Source organism: Thalia democratica, chromosome 2 (assembly GCF_965202585.1).
Source record: "Thalia democratica chromosome 2, ktThaDemo2.hap1.1, whole genome shotgun sequence".
Classification (NCBI taxonomy): domain Eukaryota; kingdom Metazoa; phylum Chordata; class Thaliacea; order Salpida; family Salpidae; genus Thalia; species Thalia democratica.
The window spans coordinates 45,676,212-45,698,167 of record NC_139166.1 but is presented as its reverse complement, the minus strand read 5'-3'; the positions used below and the strand labels follow the sequence as shown (position 1 = coordinate 45,698,167).

Genomic DNA, 21,956 nt, shown 5'->3' with positions numbered 1-21,956 from the left:
TTTTTTAGCCGGTAACGATTTAAAACTTTTAAAATAGATTTAAACAATAAAAATGTTTAAACATCAAAACATAGAATTAAACAAAAATATAAATATTCACATTAATTTTAAAATTTTGATAAATTTTGACTGAACACTAAGAACAAATAACAAATATAAAAATAAAGAACTAAGTTTAACTAACCTTTGTTTCTAAGTGCTTGCTTCCATAGTAAACTTCTAATTTCTTGCACCCACTGACTTTTTATAGCTCTGCTGTTGCTATGAAGAACAAAAGTGGCTTGGGTAGCTCTTGATTTTCGTCGACGAAACCAAATTTCAAACTTGTTTCCTGAGTCTCCAATATTTTCCGTCATTCCTATTTCTGCTGTCTACAAAAAAAAACATAAAAGTTAGATTGCGAAAGTTTAATATTACTTTTTTTGTATTAACGAACAATACTATGTTGTTTATTAGTGTTACTTATAAACAAAAATTAAACTTTAAAACTAAAACTAAGACACTAAGATCAAAAAAAGCTAAATTTTCAAGTTCTTTTAAACGAAATTAAAAATTATTTGTATTAAAGTTTTAACAGAAAATTTATATATAATTGTTATGTATGAAAGTATAACTGGCGTTTAACAATACAAAATTTATGATTTCTGTGTTTGTTAAAAAAAAAGTTAAGCTAGTAAAAAGCTTTTAACTTTGTTGGTTGATTAACTAAACATCAATTCTGTAAAACTCTACCTTGTACATCAAAACAAAAAAACAACTAGTCTTTTACAGAAACTTTTTACTGCGGTTTAGCTACAAACGAGTTTATATTGAACAGTCAATCTTTGTAGTTAAACTGTGTTTCTTTAAAGTTATTAAGTGCAGTTTTATAAAGAACAAAATATAATTTTTTGTTAAATAAGTCATTAAAATTTGATAATACATATTTGTTGAAATGCAAAGGTTTTTTATTTAAATAGTTAAAAAAAAAGGTAAAGTTTGTATCAAAATTTTAGTTTTTATATTAGTATTTTTAAATAATGTATTTTTGATAAATTTAAGAATATGTAAGTTGGGTTAATTATATGAATAATTGATATCATTGAACAGAACAATCACTAAATAAAAACCAAAATCTTTTATAAAAATATAGTTGGTAGCTTGTAACAAGTCTACACTATAATTTAAACTATATTTAAAAAAATAATTTATTCAAAAAAATTAAAATAGTTGGAACATAAAATTATTAAAATTATTTGAAAATACATTTTAGACACAACTACTAACTTTGTAGCTACACTTGTAATGGTAAATATCATGACCTCCGCTGACGCTTACTGGTTTTGAAAACAAAATTAAATCCTCAAACAAGAAAACCCTTCTAACTATTTTCTTTCTACCAGAGTAAATTGTAAATTGTTCCTGCAAAAAAAATTGTTAGTTATCAACTAAACCAAAAGCGGTCTTTTAGTTAAATTTTGCATTAAGAGCAGCTATACTGATAAACTTTTTTTTGTGATGTTATTTAAAAATTTAATTGCAACTAAACAACGGAAAACGTTGTGCGGATAAAGTTATAGAGCGGAAGTTAAAAACTTGGTTCGAAAAAGTTAATCTTTTTGATATGAACAAAAAATTTGAAAGTACCAACTGATGTTGAATTAAACTATGAATAGGTATAACAAAAATTGATTAATACATGTTTGTTTGGTCAGATAGTGTTCAGTTACTTTACTTCAGTTAAAAAATCCTAAACAACATAAATTATTTATCTCAAAAACTTTATCGATAGATTAAAACATTTTATTTAAAAACATTTTATTTAAAAACAACTACTATGTTATTAGTTAAAGCAGTGGTCTTCAACCTTTTCAAAAGCTGTGCACACTAAATTACTAGGAAATAAATTCTGTGCATACTAGACTATAAAAAGTATGTTATTATTATTATTAAAGAATACTATTTTTTTTATGTTTTGAGTGCCTTAGTATATAAATAACGGTTTAAAAACTGTTGCTTTATGTTATAGTTATACTTTTCCCATAGAAATAGACAAAACAAGCGTCATCTAAAAAATTTTTTTAAGCTCACTATTTTTTTTGTGCAAAGTAAAAAAATTATATGCGCACTAGTGTCACAGGTGCACACTTTGACGACCACTGATTTAAAGGCATGTTCTATATTATTTTAATTTGGATAACACAGTATTTTATAATTTTAAAAACAATAAGTTTATCTAACTTTCATTAAAATAGTTTTAAAAAGCGAGAATCTGTTAAACCTATTTAGAATTAAGACCCAAAAAAATTAAAAGGAAGTTTAAAATCTAAAACTGAACCCCTATATTTTCTCCTTAAATTAACTAAATGTTAAACTAAAGTTGTAAGTCTTTTTATGCAGTAAAAAAAAAAAACGACTCAAAAATAATTCTACTTAAAAGATTTTACAAAGTTCCTTTAAAAAAGATAGGATAATAATTCTTCAAAGCTTATTCATTAAAAAAAAAAGATCAATTTTTTTTATAAATAAAGACTACTCAGTACGAACTTGTCGCAATAAATTTCCTTGTTCTTTTAAATTAACATCACAACCGCGAATGGAGTCCATCGTCAGCAGATCGTTGCCGTGCCTCAGCTGAAATTTCACTAAACTTTCTGCTTCCTTGAGGTATTTTTCAGTGTCACCATGAGAACGCTTTGCCATACGATGAAGCAACAATGCGTATTTTGCTAAAAATAAATTTTATGTATATACCTTATCATCGTTTAAGAAAAAGCAGCTGTAAATTTCTGGGCCGAATAAAATTGTATACCATAAAAGTTTTTGTATTTTACTGGTAAGATACTGATTTCAGGTATGATAAATGACATCATTATGTTAGATTACCGTGCATCGTATAACACATTGTCCGCTCACAAAACAGCTGCTGCATGCCAATTGGTGATAAAATCAAGAGAAATTTGTCATTAGTCTTCACAGCAGAAACTTATATTTCAGGACTTTTATTTGCTAAAGACAATGCTAAAAGTTTGTTTTAACAACAAGTCATAATTGATTAAAATAAATATTACAAGTGAACTTTGAGTATTGTCTCATGACATACAATCGAGCATACGGCAATCCTACTAGTGGACAATGTGTTATACGTTGAACAGTGATTAGACAAGATGATGTTGCTTATCATAGCAACAAACGGTAGCTTCATAGTAAAAAATAGATAGTTTTTGTAAATCGTTTACACAAGTTTCTTCAGTTACGACTGATAAGTAAGTTACAATAAGAACACAAATTGGTATCAGTTTACAAAAAGGTTGTGATCTTATGGTCCAAGTATTTATTGATCAAAACTTTTTGTTAAAAATTAATTAGTACTTTTTTTAGTAATCCATGTAGACAAAACAATGTTAAGTTGTTATTAATAGCTTAGAACAAAGATTGAAGTTATAAAAAAACAAAAGTTATACAAAGTTATAAACTAAATCTTAATTAAGCTTTTCTTTATTAGTGGCAAAAAATGTAAAAGAATAAATTGTTTGAGATAGGTAGATCGTAATACTTTGTTTATGTATTTAGACTCAAAGTTTGAGCTTTAAACTGAAACTAAATACTTGCTGTTAAAAAAAAATAACTTGTATATGGTTCTTTTTAAGAAAAAAGACTGTAAAAATTTATTATTACGTACATGCAGTATGTTAAAAAATCAAAAAGATAAAAGTGTTCAAATTTGAACCTAACCCATTCGTTGAACTGGTTTGAGCAGGTATGAAGCAAGATTCATTTTGTCACCCAGTTCAATTTGTTTTGATTTAAAAAACTCATTACCATGCTCAGCTAGCAACAAGTCCGATTGTGGTTTGTTTTTACTGTACAGTGCGTATAAACTGAAGCTGTCTTTCTGTACAAAGTATTTTAAAAGATAAAATGTAAGAAACAATTTTTGTATGATTAGCTTTTAACTTTTTCAGCTAAACAATTAATAAGCAATAAGGTATTTTAATTGAAAAAAACGCAAGTTTACGTAAATTTTAAAAGAAGAAAGAAAAGATAAAGTTAACTTTATTTCTATACAACCACTTTATTACTAAATCACAAAACCTGTTGGATATAAAAAAACAAGCAATAGATAATAAAGAGCTTTACAGAACTACAAGTATTTAGGATTAAAAATAAGTTCATAAATAAGTGTTCATAAATAAGTGCTGCAAAAGTTTGTTTTAGAACTAACATGGTTTTTAAATACTTTGGCAACCGATTGTGGTTTATCTTTGCACTCCTGCAACTGCTGAAGAAAACGGTTGGAATGAAACTCGGCGATATTTTCTAAATTTCCGAATATAACATTTCTTTTGCACCTCAAGGCGTGCGGTAAATCTAACCGACTCATTTCCGGTACATAGTTCTGCAGCAGTTTAAAAAATAAGTATTAGTATGTTTTGTCATTAAACTATGTAAGTACGATTGAATGTAAAGAAAGTTAAAAAGTATATGCATTTTTAAATGCGGAAGTTAACTTATTGTTGATTAGTAACTTTTCTCTGAAGTACTTAAGTTAAAAAGTTTACTAACACTAAATTACTTTTAAAACTTTATTTGAGTTTTTTAGTATTTAAGAAGAAACAAATATACATTTTAAAATAATATACTTCTATAAAAAAGTATAACTAAAAAAAAGTCAGTGTATTTTAATCTTTAGTCAAAATAAAACCGTTAATACCTGAATGACGTAATTAAGCGACTTGACGTAGTCCTTTTCTGTGCTTATTAGCTCGTCGATTGTTAATTTCACTTTACTGCAACACGGAAATATTAGAGTTATAAAGTTTACAAAGATTTTATCCTAAATTTTATTTTACTCACGCTTCATTTTCTTGGTCGTCGTCCTGATCCAGCTCTGACGACGGGGCTTTTTCCAATCTGGCGAAGGAGTTCGAAGACGCTATGGGAGGCCGATGATCCAACGAACCCGACGGCGAGTGAAGCGGCGATTTGACCAAAACTCCGATGGACCCGATGCTCCTTCTGTTCGCCTGAGACGCCCGGTTCGCGTTCAGGTTGTTGGCGACGAAGGCCGGCTTCTTCGACAGCTTCATGCTTTGCGACTTGCGCAGAGAGCTGTTGCGGAATCCCCCATAGCAAAACTCTGGCTTTTTTTCAATCCCGCGCATCGACCGCAGCGTTCCGTTCGCAGACAAGTCGCCTGCTGATGAGGTGTCTTCGCTGGTCGATGAGTTTTTGCTCTCCACGGACTGCATGCTGATCCTCCGCCTTCCTGCCTCAGTGAGGAGCATCGGTTTTATTTTTGGAGGAGATATGGTTGCTGATGTGTTCTTTTCTTTTTCTTCTTTTGTTGTTTCGTGTTCCTGCGGTTTAAGACTTGGAGAGCTTATTTTACTTTTTGCATCCAAGCTGTCTCGGTTCCGCATTCTGAATGAAGACGACAGACTTCGCTTTTTGGCCTTTACAAGCTGCAGTTTTGCCTGACAAAAAAAAAGATCATTGAAAAACAAAATAACTATATCAGACAAACCGTTAAGTCAAGATTTCGCTCATTAAATAATATAAAAATTTTGAAAACTGTAGAAGAAAAAAAAAAGTAAAGTTATATTAGTATAGATAATGTTTTTACTAAGCATTACCTTTACGAGCAGTTCTCTTCTTTTCTTGAACAGCTCCAGTGTTTCTTTGCATTTCTGTTCTGCGAAATCACATTGCCGAATACAATTTCTGTTTCCGTAGCGACGAGCTAGTGTGAATATTTCCTTAAAAGTTTCCTAACAAAAAGTTTATCATTATGTTTTATAAGAATATCTATTTAGTTTTTATGAGCTATTTATCAAAAAAAATTTAATAAGAGATTTTCAATAAAAAAAGTGTTATGTGCTCACTTGTTATAATTAAAAATAAAATAAGATTTTGTTGGTATTTTTAGGCTCTAGCGTTTAACTTTAGCTTTAAAGTTTGACTTATAACCTTTTTTTAATAACAAAACGTACTTCGGTTATGGGGGGATGTTGTGTCATGTAATTATCAAACTTGTTGATCATTTCTTGGCACTTATCAATGTTGACACACTCATCAACACTCAACATTACTACAAACTTCATGCCATTAAGTGCCCATGAATACGCCTGCAACCATGAAGTAACATGTGTTATTTTTCATGTGAAACTGAGCAAATCAAAACATATTATAGTTGTCATAGTTTTGTGTTATAATTAAGTACTTCGGGTTTAAAGATCTTATTAAAGTTTAGAAATAGGTCTGTCAGAAAAAAAAACATGTGAAAAATATACCCTTACAACAAATCTTGAGTGATCTTTATGCTGTACGTTTCAAATAAAAAATTAACGTCCAACTAATATTTATTAATACTATAACTCATTTTCATAGTTTAAGAAGCATAAAAAAGTAAGTTTATCAATATGTTTCAGATTTATTTTTCTTGATCATGTTTTTATTATCATGAAAGCTTTTTAAAATCTGTTTAACCATAATTAGTAATAGGTACAAAGCATATTTATAAAACAATATTAATTTAAACTTTTTTTTAAACAAGATCGTTAAAGTTATTTGCTAACAAAACAATTGAGAAATTTACACTAACTACTAGTGCTGTATTTTTAGCTTAAACCTGCTAAGAGTTGTTAATTTTATACTAACTTAATATCTACGCAGTACGATTATTTTATTGGTTGGTTTTGTCACCATAAAATAAATGTTTTAATAATTGTTTTATATAAGTGTTCACACGTTTTTATATTTTTGATTTGAAAATATTTGTTCTAAAAAATACAAGTAAATTTACAAAATGACAGTTTTCTTTTATTATAAAACAAAAGTTGTTTTTAATTTTATATTAAATCAATAACTTCAGTATTAATTATATACTATCACTGCTTAAAAATCTTATAAATACTAAATATTGAATATAACGTTTCTTTGAGTTTGAACTTTTCTTACGTACTATTCAAGCCATTAAGTGGCATATAGTAACATTTAAAAACTATATAAATTATAAGTTACTTTATTTAAAACTTCACCTGATCAACAAATCTGTACATTTCTGCTGCCGCGTCAACTTCATTTTTTCTCTGATCCATAACAACCATTAACTTTGAGATGACACGTTCCAAACTTTGTACTTTCGACAATTCTACTGTGATGTAACCAAGCTTGTCGTATTCTTCTGCTTCTTTTACAATTTCTTTACTTTTAGACAGCTGTTTCTGTATCAATTAACATTGTCACTTAAAAAAATAAGCATTAAAAATGTTACATAATTATACTAAAATGTTTTGTTGACACTTGTAACTTTTTACTACAGTGTCTAAAGTTTTTTCTAGAACTAAATCAATGTTTTCAAGATTAAATTTCAAACTGCCGACTTGACAGAAATATAGAGAAGGAATCGGCCTATTTTTTAGTCAATTACTCATTTACTTTTTACCCCTCACTTGTTGTTGTCCCCTGATAGCAAAAAGTACTGACTTTTAGGAAAAATAACTAAAAGAAACTAAAACAGTCCAAACGACATTCTGCAACTTGTTGCGTTCTCATTATGATTTACCAGGCAGACATAGTCACGATAAACTGTCATAAGTCTAAATAGGTCTAGATACTTTTAGATAATAAGGTCTAGATACTTTTGTCCTGGAGCTTCAGTTTGTGGGTCAGTCGAAAAAAGTTGATACAACTAAATTATTTCAACACAACGTCTTCTTGATACTAGTTTTAGTAAAATTTTAATCAGTTTAGACCAGGATTTCAAAAGTTAGCGATATCGCCCCTTTTAGGCGGTTTTAGTCGAACAGTTCGGAAATAGTAAACAGAAACGATAGGAGACGAAATTTAAGTTAGCAGGGTAATTATTTTGGCATTAGTTTTGTAAAATGCTTAGTTTAATACTTGATACTTTTTCCTGGGGTAAAGTTTACAAAGCTTGCAATAGCTAAGGAAAAAAATTGAGTGTTTTTTTTTACTCAAAATATAAGCTCATGCTGTAACCGAATAAACAACTAGTCTTAATTGCATATTTAGAGCAATGACTTTTCTTAAAACTTCAATTAAATTAAACATTTAGTTGCAGTACTGCTCTAAACCTTTTTAAATAGATAAGTTCTGTAATTAATTTGATAATTTAAATTGTAGTTGTTTTTCTTGAAAAAATTAGTTGAGCAATAAAAGCTCTCATGCAAATTAATAAAAAGTAGAAAAGTCCTAATAATTAAAAAAATTTGATAATTTATAATTAGTCTGTTTTACATTGACCAATGTGTTTGAACTATGTATTAAAGTACATTTTTACTATTGAAAACCATAGTAGAATATTTTTACAACATTCAAAAATTAAAAATATTTCTCTAAAAGTACATTCGTTCAGAAGGGAAAATATTACTTTTTAACGTGAAAATTGGGCAATTTAGTCGCTAAATTTTGGAACATCTGGTTCAGACTATATTCTTATTAACAATTTTTGTTTGTTATTAACAAAGAAAAAAGTTACATTTAAAAGATAAATTGTTGTGTATATTTAAAAAAATATTACAGGTTTAATAATTCTTGTTTTTAAATCAAGAAGCAAACTTTTATTAACATTTAATATAATTTCCTTAAAAATACTGGCTATTATAAGAGATTAAAATAAAATCAACAGAAAGGTACTAAAATCTATACCACACACAATCACGTCACTTCAGTGATAAATTTGCAACAAGATAATCTGGATAATGACGTCATAAAAAAGAACAACTTGTCAGTTGTCGAGTGGCTCTCGCACAAGTTGCGATTAGTTACGATTTATTTTGGATTGTAAACACAATTCATAACAGTTGCACTAGTTCGTAAAAAAACATTTATACACAGTAAGTTTCTAAAGTATGCATCAAACTAATATTGAGTACCTTATATAAAACTTGTGGATACTACTATTATTAGTAGGTATTTTTTTACAGTTTAAACGAGAAGGTGGGTTTTTTAACTTTCTTTAAGTAGTGAAAAAAATGTTAAACACAGTATCTTATAATGTGAAACAAGTACTAACGTTAAAAAATTATATTTTGAAAAAGTTTAAAAACTTCCAATTACTGTTTTGTTCTAAACGTAATGTATGAAACTAAAAAAACAACTGCTTTTTGTTGTGTACGTAAATAAGAAACAAAACAATAGTAAAACAAATATATCGTTAAACAAAAAAAAGTTACAAAACTTTATCTTCTATGTTGTGTTTTATAAAAATAGCTCTAAGTAAAAACTATTGTTAGTTATAAAAAACAAACTTGAACTAAATTATAGTTCAAAAATTTACAAACTGATAGTAAAATACATTTTTCTCATTCTTGCCTATTTATTTTTACTCACCAAAAAATGCAATCATTGTTTAAGTGAGAGAAACTGTTTGTTTACCTCTTTAAATACTTAAAAAAATGTAATAACATTTTTCTAATAAATATCTAAGACAAACAATAGTCTGTTTAAAGTTTTTAACATATTTAAATGACTTTCTAAAATAAAAACCTTTTTAGCTAAGTTTTAGAAAGAATAAAATAAATTTACGTTTTCTAAAAACAATAAAAAAAAGTTGCCGCCAACAATTTTTTAGTCAAACAGGAAGGCAGCTTTTAAATGTAGGCTTTTGCACTTGAGCGTTTCGCTTATGCTATGGCACGCAGCTCTTCTTTCATTATTCACTGTTTGTGATTTTTCGCTGAGAAAAAGTATTTGTTGTGCGCAATCAACCGTATTAAAAGGTATAAGGTATTGTTTTCAAATATATAAGTTAAATCAATCTTTGGAACAAATTAAAATAAATAAAACTAATCTAAAAAGGCATATTAAATAAAGATAAAACTTAAAAATATTGATCAGAAAAAATTAAGTTAAAAAAAAAAAACGTAAACTTTAAAGTAACTGTTTATAAACAAGATGTCGCTTTTTAATTGATTACGTAAATTTCAAAGCAAAACTATATTAAGTCGTTTTAATAAACTAAACTATAGAGATACATTTATAAAGTTTAAATTAAACACTTGTTTGTCTCTAATTTTCTTAACATTAATACTTACAAGCTTAGTTTGATTCGTAGGAAAAATTTAACTAGAAATTTTTGTATAACTCTTTGAAAAACCTTTTTTGTAAATCAAACTTTCAATAGGAAATTTCGAAAAAAGGTATTGGATTAGCAATTTTTTTTTCATTTAAGCTATCAAACAAAAAGATTAAGTATAATGAACACAGCAAACATTTTTAAATTTGTGTAAAAAAAAAAGATAATGAAAAGATGTATAATACTTATTCAACATTGTAAAAGGTTTTCAAAATATACTATAGTAACTAAGTTTTCAACTTAAAAAATTGTTATTGTTGTTTAATTTCCATTTTTCAAGCAGCATAAAAAACCTAACTTGGTTCGAAGGTGTAATATAAGTAAAAACTAAATTAAAATAAACTTTAACAAAGTATATACAATTTTAGTCAATAAAAAGTATATTTTACTTAAAAATAAAACTAAAAGTAACACAAAAAAACATAGATCATTTGTACAAAACAAGTTTTGTACAGCTCTACCAACTGCATTGTTTTTTTAATCTAAAAAATAAAGGTATTAGTTATTTTTAAGTTAAGTTAAAATTTAAACTAAGGTATCTACAAACTAACGTTAATAAACATCAGATAAAAACTTTTGCTATGAATTATGTTCGATATCTAAAGATTGAAGATTTAAAGTTATAAATATTGTCTGTTACAATTAAGTTTCCAAAAAGCTGCTGTTTATTAATTACTTAGCTAAATGTTTTTCTCACAAACAGACTAACTAAACTTTATTCTTTTAATCTAACTAACTTTAAATTTTACACTAATAAAAAATTGATGACAAGTTTCTCTCTAATCAAGTTCTTGATACTTATGCAGACAGTTTCCATAAATATTTTATTTAAGTTGTCAGAGTGTCTTACAAGTAAACTGCACAGCTAAGAAAGTCTACAGCACTTACAAGCAACTTTTACTGTTGCTTTCACTTCTATAGACATTGTAGTCAATTAAATATATTGTTATGCAAGTATAAGATAAACAGTTCGCAGTTTAACATTTTCTATATAGAAAATAACCTCTTGTATAAATTGAACTTAAACATAAATATAAAGAAAACAGATTAATCTTTAATGTTGTGTATGTTTCTTTAAATAGAAATAATTTTATTTTTTTCAAAAAGTCTTAATGAAATTTATTACGAGCAGCCTTTAAAAGTTTTAAATATTAATTTATTTTTTCTATCTACCTAGTTTGTTGTACAGCGTTTTTATTTGAACACTTAAATTTACGTTATTATTAACAGTTTTTGAATTAAAGTTTAGATGACAAATTATTTAGAACAAATAGCATCTATGACTACATAAGAAGTTAATTTCAACTACTTGGTGTCCACCAGACATTATTATTTCAAAGTTTACGTCGTTTTAAAGCATGAATCATACTAAATTAAGCTTTTATTTTTTAGCATACAGTTATGATAAGAAAAACTACAGTACAGAGTATTGCCTTTTAATTTTACTTAAAGTGAATGTTGTTTACATTAAACTGAAAACATTTTTATTTATACAGCCTAAGGCTTTTACCTAACAGCTTAAAAACTTGTAAATTATTCTGCGCAATATAAAATCTATTATAAAATTCCGTGTAAAACTTTTTTAACTTTGAAAACAAATGATTGTACAACTCTAAGAAGCAAAAAAAAAAGATAACTATTTTTATCTAAAACAACTACAGTTAATAAGACTCTCTTTTCTATAATAATTCTACTACAAACATAAATTATGCTTTTTTAATGTGTTTCAATATACACATATAAATTTACTTGAACAATTATCGAAGTAAGCCGCTAAAAAATTCAGTTTTACAACTTGACAAACAATAGAGGGAGTAGAAATTGTGACTTCTTTTTTCCCTAGCCAAATAATCAATTTTAAATGTCAAAACTAGTTCACTAAAGTTTATTTACTTTAAGATTAAAAACTGCTGCCTCTCACGCAAGATCAGCGAGTTTTAGTTAGATACATGGAATTAAAAATAATATAAAAATTAAACTTTGACAGTTTCTAATTTTAAAAGAATTGGCACTGACTAAACTATAGGTATGAATTACTTTAATTTGTTGTTATAACTTAAAAACATAATTTTTCTAGTTGTGTATAATTTAAGTACTTGAAATAAAGGGAGAAAGCTATGTAATTGGAAGTAAAATTTTCGAAAAAGTATTATTCAATCTCAGACAATTTTCTTTATCAGTTGGTTTCGCGTATTAACTTTAATTTTGTAAAATTATATCATTACAAAAATGTACAGTTCAGTGTTTTTATGAAAGTGATTTACTTATTATAAGTGAACAAGATTTTTCGTTTAAAAGTAATTTAATCGGGATTGATAAGTATAAAACCGAATAAAGAAAAAAACTTTTTGTAATAAGAAACATACAAGGTTGATTGTTAAGCTTGAAAAGAACTTTAAATTTAATTACAAAAGAACATGCATAAAAACGTATTTTTACTGTACATCACGTCACAAAGAAATGCTGGCGGCTATAAAGCTTTGATCTAGCATTAAAGATACAACAAAGGTGATAAAGCTTGTGCTAATCACGGACACTGTATGTATCCTTTAATTTATATAGTGTCAATTTGATCTTAACATTTAATGTTTATTTGTAATGTTTTGAATATAAAAAATATTATTCGTTGATTTCAAGGATATTATTTAACAAGTAAGTTAATTTTATATATGCTTCTTTTTTCTATCCGCTAATCATTTTACATTTGCACATACTTAGATTTTTACTAACATATAACTTATCAAAACTTTTTTTTTATAGATTTATAGTTATTAAATTTAGAAACTTTAAAATTAGATAGTAATACAAGTGCAAGTTGGTTATTTTATTCACTATCAGGTTTCGGTGGCAAAAAAATTACGACCTTGTCAAGTTAAAAATTTATATTCCAGTAATTTGTTATACAACTTTAGAATTAAGAAACAAAGCAAATTTTACGATAAATATTTTTTTGATTAAAAATAACATATTTTTCGACGTTTTTTTTACCAGCATTTTGTTTGAAGATGTTAAAAACCTCGATCGTGTAGCAGCTATTTAAATTTTATAGTTTACTCAAAGGACAAAAGTCTAATTAAGTTTAGAACAAGTCTTATAGTACAGGCAAAAATAAAGTATAAAATTATTAAATTCTTACATAGTCTCAAAGAATATGTTTGTTGTGTTAATAAGTACTTTCTTAATAGAAATAGTATGGTATTTGATAAGTAGCTTCATGTAATTTCAATTAGAAAAATTCATAATTACTTCGACTAACTTTTACCCTAAAAAAGCTTCTGCAGTTAAAGCTAGTCGAAGTAATTATGAATTATTCTAATTGAATTTATATGAAGCTACTTATCAAATACCATACTATTTCTGTTTAGAAAGTACTTATTAACACAAAAAAAAATATATTCTTTGAGACTATGTGAGAATTTACCAATCTTATATTGTTAACATGTATAAATATTTGTTAGTTGAAAAGTTATTAGAACATGTTTTATCTTGTTAGAAGCTCTAAACAACAGAAGTTCTTCTACACTTTACATATTTTTTTCCAGAATAATGTAACTACTAAAAGTAAAGTTCTTTAACACATAAGCACTTATTAAACTACAATTGAGAAGACGTTTAAATTAAAGAATTAATCTATTAGTATAACAACAAAGCAGGCATTACTGTAATTAAATGCAAAAAATGTTCGAACTTTTAAGATATTAGTTTACGTTAAACAAAATTTACACCACTGTTTTTTTTCTAAAAACGGTATATATATATATATATCAACTTGATAAGTTTAAAAAAACTTGCGCATGCAGGACTTACTAAGTGTAGGGCTTGTTAACGATAAGCCTGTTTAATGCTTAAAAGGTTCAAAATTGCAAACTATAACTTTAATAAAATAGTTTTACTTTAAAGAGCTTTCATCCTCATCTTTACTTTTAAGTTTTAGTAGTATTACATATTAAGTTTTTTTGTATTGTTATTAAACTAAATACCTTGTTTTTTTTTGACCTACGGCATTGTATTCTCCTTGTTTGATTTTGTTAGTAACTCATAGTAAATCAGTAGACAAAAGGCTTATGTACTTGTACTCTCACACTATATATATAAATTTAATAAAATAGAATTAAAAAGTTAAAGTTTTTTATCATGATAAATATAAAGGTTAAAAGCTTTTCTAGAGTAGATAGAAGTTTATAAGAGTTGTACGGCTATTAAACGGATTTTATCTGCTTGTTAGTTCCAACTTGCGGAAAGAAATTAACCTGCGATACTTACAGCTAAACAATTGTTTAAGACCTAAAATAACTGCAATTAAGTAATAATAATTTCTACTGTGCTTTAGTATATTTAATACCTGAAAAAAAGCTATTAATGTAGGTCTTGTTAAGGATGTTTTATTTTTTTAAATTTATGTTATAGCAAACTTTAAGAAACTCCACGTCAAATTAAACACATTAAACACGTATGTTTATAAAAGTGTAAATAAGTAGTATGTGTAAAAATATCAAGTAGTTGTGTAGTTGTTTTGATTAAGAGTTAAACAAAAACTGTTAAGATTGCAAAACTAATAAGGCAAATATCGCAGCTCAATTAAGCTTAGTTTCCCAAAGCAGGCACTATCGTTCCTTTAGGGGTACTTTTAGGCTATCAGAGAAAAAGTATTGAGGTGGTGAACAAGTAAATTGGAAATTAGCTAGTGAAAAGGCAACATTTAAGGAACGAGAGCGTTTATTTTATAGATTTGTGCCAAGGGGGTGTTTATTAAAATGATTTTTGGAAACCATGAACTAAACAAAGCTGTAAATTAAGTTTTAAAACTTAACAATAAAAAAAGTAAGAATATAGACCGAAACTATAAAGTGTTATAGAAAAACATATCATATTGTTGTTTCGAAAATAAAAATCTTTTATCAATAGTAACATAAAACCAAACAATATTTTTTTTGTAAAAACTTATTTTTTTTAGTGTTTTATAAACGATATTTAAGATAAAATCTTGTAATGATTTTTTTTGTTCTGATTTTTTAATTCAAATTAAATAGTTAGTGATTTTCAATGTTGAGTTAGTGATTTTTATGCAAATCTAACTAATTGATACTTTCTATAAGTAGTCAGCATTAATAAAACTAATTTCAATATAAATTAAAAAATAAAGACAATAAAGACGTCTTAAAAACAAAAAATCAATATTTCATTACAATTATGAAAAAAAAGTAGCTTTATTGACTTTTAATTTTTTTTGCAAATTGTTTAAAATTATTATACAAACAACAAAAAATTGGAATTTAATGCAGTTTATTATTCTGTTTTTTTTTTTTTGATTAAAAATGATTCATTCTTAGTAAAGCAGACTAAAGCTTTTATTTTAATAAAGTAAAGTATGGTATAGAATTTTTTTTTAGGTTATCAAATATTGAAAAATAACTTACTGTAACTTGTAAATAAGAGATATCAAACTCTTTTATCTGGCTCCGAAGTGAGTCAGAATTTTCTGCTGGTTTCGAAAATTTTTTCTCAATAATTGGCATGATATTATTATACCAATTCTTTATCTGTGAATAAAGTTATACACATCTTTACTTTATTTTATTACTAGTTGTAAAAAGTAATGAGTTTAAAATAACAAAAAAGCAGCTTAGGCTATTTCAAATTTTTTTTTTTTGCTCTTTTAATTTAATTTAATTTTTAATTGCTCTTTAGCGACATCTTTCATACCAAGGCAATGGAAAATATCTTATATTATACCAATATTCAAAAAAGGAAACAAAAATAATCCATTAAACTATAGACCAATTTCACTAACTAGTAGCTTTTGCAGATCTTTTGAACATATAATTTCCTTAAAAATACTTAATCATCTTTTCTTAAATAATCTTATTTCTCCGAAACAATTTGGTTTTCTTCCTAAACGAACTTCATGTATTCAATTATTGGATTGCCTTCATTCATGGTTAGTATCTTTTTTTACCAATAAATCTATCAATGTAATTTATACAGACATTCAGAAAGCGTTTGACTCTGTCTCTCATTTTAAGTTAATTAAAACTTTATCTCAATACAAAATTAATAGAAATCTAGTTGAATGGTTCAAAGAATTTCTTCAGGAAAGAACACAAAGAGTAGTTATCGGTAACACGTTCTCAGAATCCTTACCAATTTTTAGTGGAGTTCCGCAAGGAGGGGTTATAGGTCCACTGTTATTTATAATCTATATAAATGATATAACCTTAGAGGTTGATTCTAATAGCAACATTAAGCTTTTTGCAGACGACACAAAAATATTTAGCCAATCTAACTTAGTTTTACAAAAATCTTTAGATAAAATCTACCATTGGTTAAAAGAAAGGAGATTAAACCTAAATCCCAGCAAATGTCATGTTTTGAATATTCACAAAAGTACACCTATTCCAACGTTTGATTTTAAAATAAACAATGCAATCTTACCTAAAACTGAGGTATTCAAAGACCTTGGAATTTTTATTTCAGATAATTTAAAATGGAACCATCATATTAACTATATTTACCGTACTGCATCAATTTTATCTTTTCAAGTTCTTAAAAGCTTTATATCTACGGATTTGGTAATTCTTAAAAAATTGTACCTAGTTTACATCCGTCCTAAGATGGAATACAACACACCTTTATGGTCTCCAGATTCTATAAAAGACATCAACCAACTAGAATCTATTCAAAGAAAATTTACGAGATTAATCTTTAATCGGTGCAATATTTCATATACGTCTTACATAGACAGACTAACACAGCTTAATATAAAAACTTTAGAATACAGAAGACTTGAATTTGATCTAATTACTTTTTTTAAACTGATTAACAATGAAACTACTATTGATTCTCAAACTTTCTTTAAACCTTATGAAAATAATTACTCACTCAGAGGTAATAATAGAAAATATACATGCAAATATCATTTCAACTATGTTGGTTGGCACGAATCTTTTTTCTATCGTTCGGTAAAAATGTGGAACAAACTTCCAAATGAACTAGTATCGTGCAAAAATCTTAAAGATTTTCGATTAAACTTAAAAAGATTTGATTTAAATAAAATATTTACTAGTAAAATTTATAAGTGATTAATTTTGTTCATCTCTTTAGCCATTGATTTGGTGTGTGGTATGTAGTTTATTGGTAGTTTAATCTGTAAGCTACACCTTCCCCTTATAGATTTTAGGTACTTTTCAACTTTGATTTTTTCGGAAGGGCTGTTGTTAATGTGCTTTGGGCTTTAGATTTTGAAATTGTTGGATACTCAGTTGATTCCTAAGCTAGATTTGTGAACTGTTGCTTCCACTTTTTTGAAGTGATTTTTGACTGAATTTGCCGTCATAACGAGTGGCAAATAGTAGCTCAGATCAGTGTTCTGCGTGATGAAGACAGGTTCTGAAGATTTGACAGAAATGCTTGTCACAGGTATTTGTTGCTTTGGAACGTATAATTGGAGATTGGTGACTTTGGAATCGTTGAATTGTGAAAGTTTTAATTTATTCAGTTTGTACTTTGTATAAGTTTTATGTTTATGTTTATTTAATCACTGTAATTTGTTTTTTTCTTTTTAGTGTCTTTCAGTTTAAGTGGCCTAGGTTTTAATGCCTAGGTCCTTTGTTGGACAATAAACTTGATAATAATAATAATAAATTAAAGTGGAAAACTAGTACTAAATTAGTATAGGTAGCACAGGCTATAATCTTCACATGTTTTAGGATAGCAGCAGACTACTTTGTATATAAAGGTAGTTCTTACTCAGTATGCTAATTAGGTTCTAAGATAATAGGTTAGTTTAGATCAGGTTTAAGCAGTCTTTTACAAGTAACGAAAACATTTTTGTAATAGAAGTAGCTCGTGAGCCACATTTTATAGAAAAAGGTCTTCAGCGGGCCATAGTTATTTTAAACAAGTTTAGTAATAAATAAACAATACTATTCTAAAGCAAAAAAGTAATAAAACAAGACATAATAAAAAAAAAAGAAAACCTCCAATTTAGAGCTTAGTTGTGACTTTCACCATATTTTTTATAAATATTTTTTTTAAAGTACGTCTATATCTAAAAGTGCACCGTAGACCGTAGATTTTTGCTTTGTAAGCCGCAGTTTGCGACCCCTAGTCTAAAAAGAAGCAGTTGCTACTATGTTTCAGTTTTGTTACGCACTTTTAGTAAAAAATCATTTAAATAGCTAATACTTCTTTTTTGTAATTATATCTACTAAGGCCTTAACATGTTTATCTTCAGAAAAGTTAAACAACCTACTGTTAGAATATAAAGTTAAAATATTTAGTATCTTAACTAACTTATATAGTTATTTTGATTAATTACTAAGGTGTATTTTTAGTTGCTTTTTTTGTGTCTGTTGATATATTTTATCTCATTACAGTAAACTTGTAAAAATAGATATATAATAAAACTGTAAAACCTTAATACCTCGAAATAGGTAACCAACATTTTTTTAATGAAAGGACATTGATTGTAACTTTTACAATTTTATCTAATTTTTCTTATTTAAAGTAAGAAAACACGCCTGAGCATGTTACTCTTTATTTTTAAAACTGAATGCTATTTATACAATTTATGTTATGTTAATCACAATTAAATATATTTTATTCATAAAGTTTTTATCGTTTTAAAGTCGTAATTACACAGAAATTTAAGTATAAAGCAAGTTAAGTTTCAAAGTTTTTTTAATCTTTTTAAGTACTATATAATTGTTAATAGGTGAAAATTTACGTTAAAAAAAAATAACAAAATCAAATAATAAACTACAATAAGACATTGATTAAACATTAAAGAAAGTTAATCAAGCCCAAAATTAAAAAAATTATAAACAAAACAAAAATGTACGAAAATAATTTTACAAATGGTTCAACTTGAAACTTTTTAAAGTTATTTAAAAAGAAAAAAAAAAGCCTAATTTGAACTTATTTATTAAGATAAGAATATATCTAAAATAAGTAAACTTTTAAGCTATAACTTTTAGCAATTATATGCTTTTTTAGTGGTAACGCTCAATATTTTAAACAAGGTTAGTTTTTATAGTTACTTAAACTATTTTAATAGGTAGTGAAAGTGTAGGTTATTACACCAAGGTTTTATCGTTAGCATGTTTTTGTTTTATTTCGAAACATTGAATTAACTACGTTGCGGTTAAGCAAATTAGTTTTTGTAGTCTACGAAGAAATTCAGTTGAACTTTTGTAATAAGAACTAGATTAAACTTTTGTGTAAATGTGTGGGTTTTAACAAGACATAAGTAAAAAAAAGAAAAACAATACTGTACAATACTGAAATTAGAAATAAATACTTATAAGTAATGTATAAAACATAAATCTTAATTTCTTAAAAAATAATTTTTATTCATTCAGTTACATCGAATTAATAAAAATATAAAAACTTTTAATTATGTTATGAGACCAAATGTAGTGTAGTTGATTTATAAAATTTAAGGCTTCTAGTAAATCTTTTATGTGATAATTTTTATTTTATAAAAAATTATATCGATAAAATATCAAATATTTAACCTTTTTTTTTACACCTACTATTTAATAAAAACATTAAATAGTTCTAAGTAAGTTTAAATTTGTTTATTTTAAACTTAAACTTAATCTTTAATATTTTGTATAGTAACAAAACACACATAATAGTTGTTTAATACATTTTAGATAATAATGTCTTTAAAATTTTTAGTTTAGGTATATTTATTGTATATAATGATATATATATTATAAAATTTAGTAGTTAGAAGTTATTTATGAACTATATATAACCATACAAAAATCATATTTAGAAACGAAAATCAAATAATTAAAAATGTTTAATTGGAAAACTTAATACCATAGATGTACATTAAATTTATTTAAATTAAATATATAATTGCACTAGCTGAAAACATATTTTATTATTTTTTAGTTTTACTAATGTAGGCTTATTTTGTTCACATGCTTTTTAACATTTAAAAAGACTAAATATAGTTTTGATGATACGATGTCAAAAAAAAGTAATTTACAATTAATTAATGTTTATAAAGTACTAAAAAACGTTAACTTATACAGGTGGAAATTAATAATATTAATTGCATTAGAATTTTCACCTACTGACTATAAATACATAGAAAATGTAATCCACTAAACTTTTTTGTTAGTTATAGAGCTAAAATAATATTAATTACTAATAACTAATTTAGCATAATCTAGTTTAAAAATATTTCCCTTAAGCATATTTTATAATATACAGATTTTCAAAATTTTTAACCTGTTGCATTTAAAACAAAATACGTTTTAGTGCAAGTTCTTTGTAATCAATAACATGCAGAAAAACTAAATATAACTTTTGTAGAATTAAGCTGTGATTTATTTTATATATAGTACTTTCAAGTCAATCATTTTATTTGATGAACAACTTTTAACATAAGACTGTTAACTTTTATACAATATTAAAATTCTAAAGATAAATAAATTATGTTAACCATTTGGTAACTTAAAGCTCCAAATAAAAAAAATTAGAAACTTCCTGAATAAAAGTTAAACAATTGATCCGTCCTTTCAATATTAAAATGTGATATTTAGTAAAACTTTTACTAACGTGTTCATAAGAGTGTTGAAATTTTTTAACCAGAAGGTGTCGTTCGAGTTCAATAAGCCAATTGTCCGAAGTTGAAGTGTAGCGAGCGACTGCCTTCGATGCTTCACGTGATTTTTCATGGATGATATCAATGCACTTCCTGCAATTTAAAAGGTATAAAATAACCGTTTACAAAAATAGAAACCTTCAGTTCGCAATTTAAAGCCATGGAACAATGCTTTAAACGGGCCTAAGGTGCTCTAGTAATATACCTTTTAATTTAGTAAGTTAAACTCAATTCTCAAATTTTTTTGTTAGGCGATTTTACAACTAAAAACAGATTTACTAATTGAAACTCTCCACACCAAGAGTTAATACTAAAAAATTTAGATATGACAGTAATTAATATTACATTCGACATTTAGTTATATCACTTTAGAAAAAGTATACTTTTTTTTTTTGGGTCATATTCAGAGTATTTTTGAACTTTTAATTTTTTTAAACTTATACAAAAAACTAGTATGAGTAGTGTTAGGTTAAACAGTTTCAATTTCACTAATGTTTGTTTTTTGTATATTTTCAAACTTTAGTCGTAATTTAAAATAATGAAAAGTCGTAATTACAACTAGGAAGTATTTTTCAAAGTCTGACTATCAACATAATTTTTGAAACTTTTGAGTACAAAACTTTAATATTTAGTATTTAAATGTTCTAAAACTTTTATATAAGTATAAGAAATGTATGCAGCTTTGCTTTTAAATCATAAGTAAATAATGAAAAATAACAAAAATAAGGTTTCTAGTTTATAAAACACTTTAGGTAAAAAAAACACAACATTTTTACGATTATAAAACCTTGTTTAAAAGTAATATCTAAGTTTACGTCTAAAAGAAACTCTTTTACTAAACTATATTTGATACACGAAACTATAACTTTTATTTCTTAAGCAACGAGAATTGACATATTAGCACTTAACAGCTAAGACCTTGAGTAAATATTAGTTTTATAGCCTTTTGTTACTGCATTCAAAAGCATGAAATTAGAAATTTCTTACTAAAACTAATTAATTTATGTTAATGAAACTAAATCTTTATTTGAATAGCAAAACATTTTCTAAAGTTATTATTTAAAACTCTTTGAAGGTTAATATGTTTTTGTTTTACTTTAAAAGACTTTTATATGCTTATATTAAGGTTTTATAAGTATAAATTTTAAAATACTTTGTTCAATGAGCATTTATTTTAATTTATTTTATAATTTGTTAGTTATTTTAAAAATACATTTATGAAAATGAAAATTAGTTGTTTAAGGTATAATAAAT

The 21,956-nt window shown here is 26.0% G+C and overlaps 1 protein-coding gene across 1 annotated transcript in view; it reads right to left on the bottom strand.

Annotated features, from left to right (window-relative positions):
- Positions 1 to 21,956, bottom strand: part of LOC145830206 (pleckstrin homology domain-containing family G member 4B-like) — a 33,768-nt gene that overhangs the window by 1,799 nt on the left and 10,013 nt on the right. Inside the window, exons 8-19 of the mRNA XM_082938125.1 lie at positions 20,657 to 20,795; positions 15,499 to 15,621; positions 7,020 to 7,205; positions 5,973 to 6,107; positions 5,616 to 5,750; positions 4,837 to 5,456; positions 4,694 to 4,769; positions 4,205 to 4,378; positions 3,715 to 3,874; positions 2,527 to 2,708; positions 1,267 to 1,401; positions 185 to 371 (exon numbers count right to left, since the gene is read on the bottom strand). Coding sequence (XP_082794251.1) covers positions 185 to 371; positions 1,267 to 1,401; positions 2,527 to 2,708; positions 3,715 to 3,874; positions 4,205 to 4,378; positions 4,694 to 4,769; positions 4,837 to 5,456; positions 5,616 to 5,750; positions 5,973 to 6,107; positions 7,020 to 7,205; positions 15,499 to 15,621; positions 20,657 to 20,795 — 2,252 coding nt within the window. The remainder of the gene's footprint in view (positions 1 to 184; positions 372 to 1,266; positions 1,402 to 2,526; positions 2,709 to 3,714; positions 3,875 to 4,204; positions 4,379 to 4,693; positions 4,770 to 4,836; positions 5,457 to 5,615; positions 5,751 to 5,972; positions 6,108 to 7,019; positions 7,206 to 15,498; positions 15,622 to 20,656; positions 20,796 to 21,956) is intronic.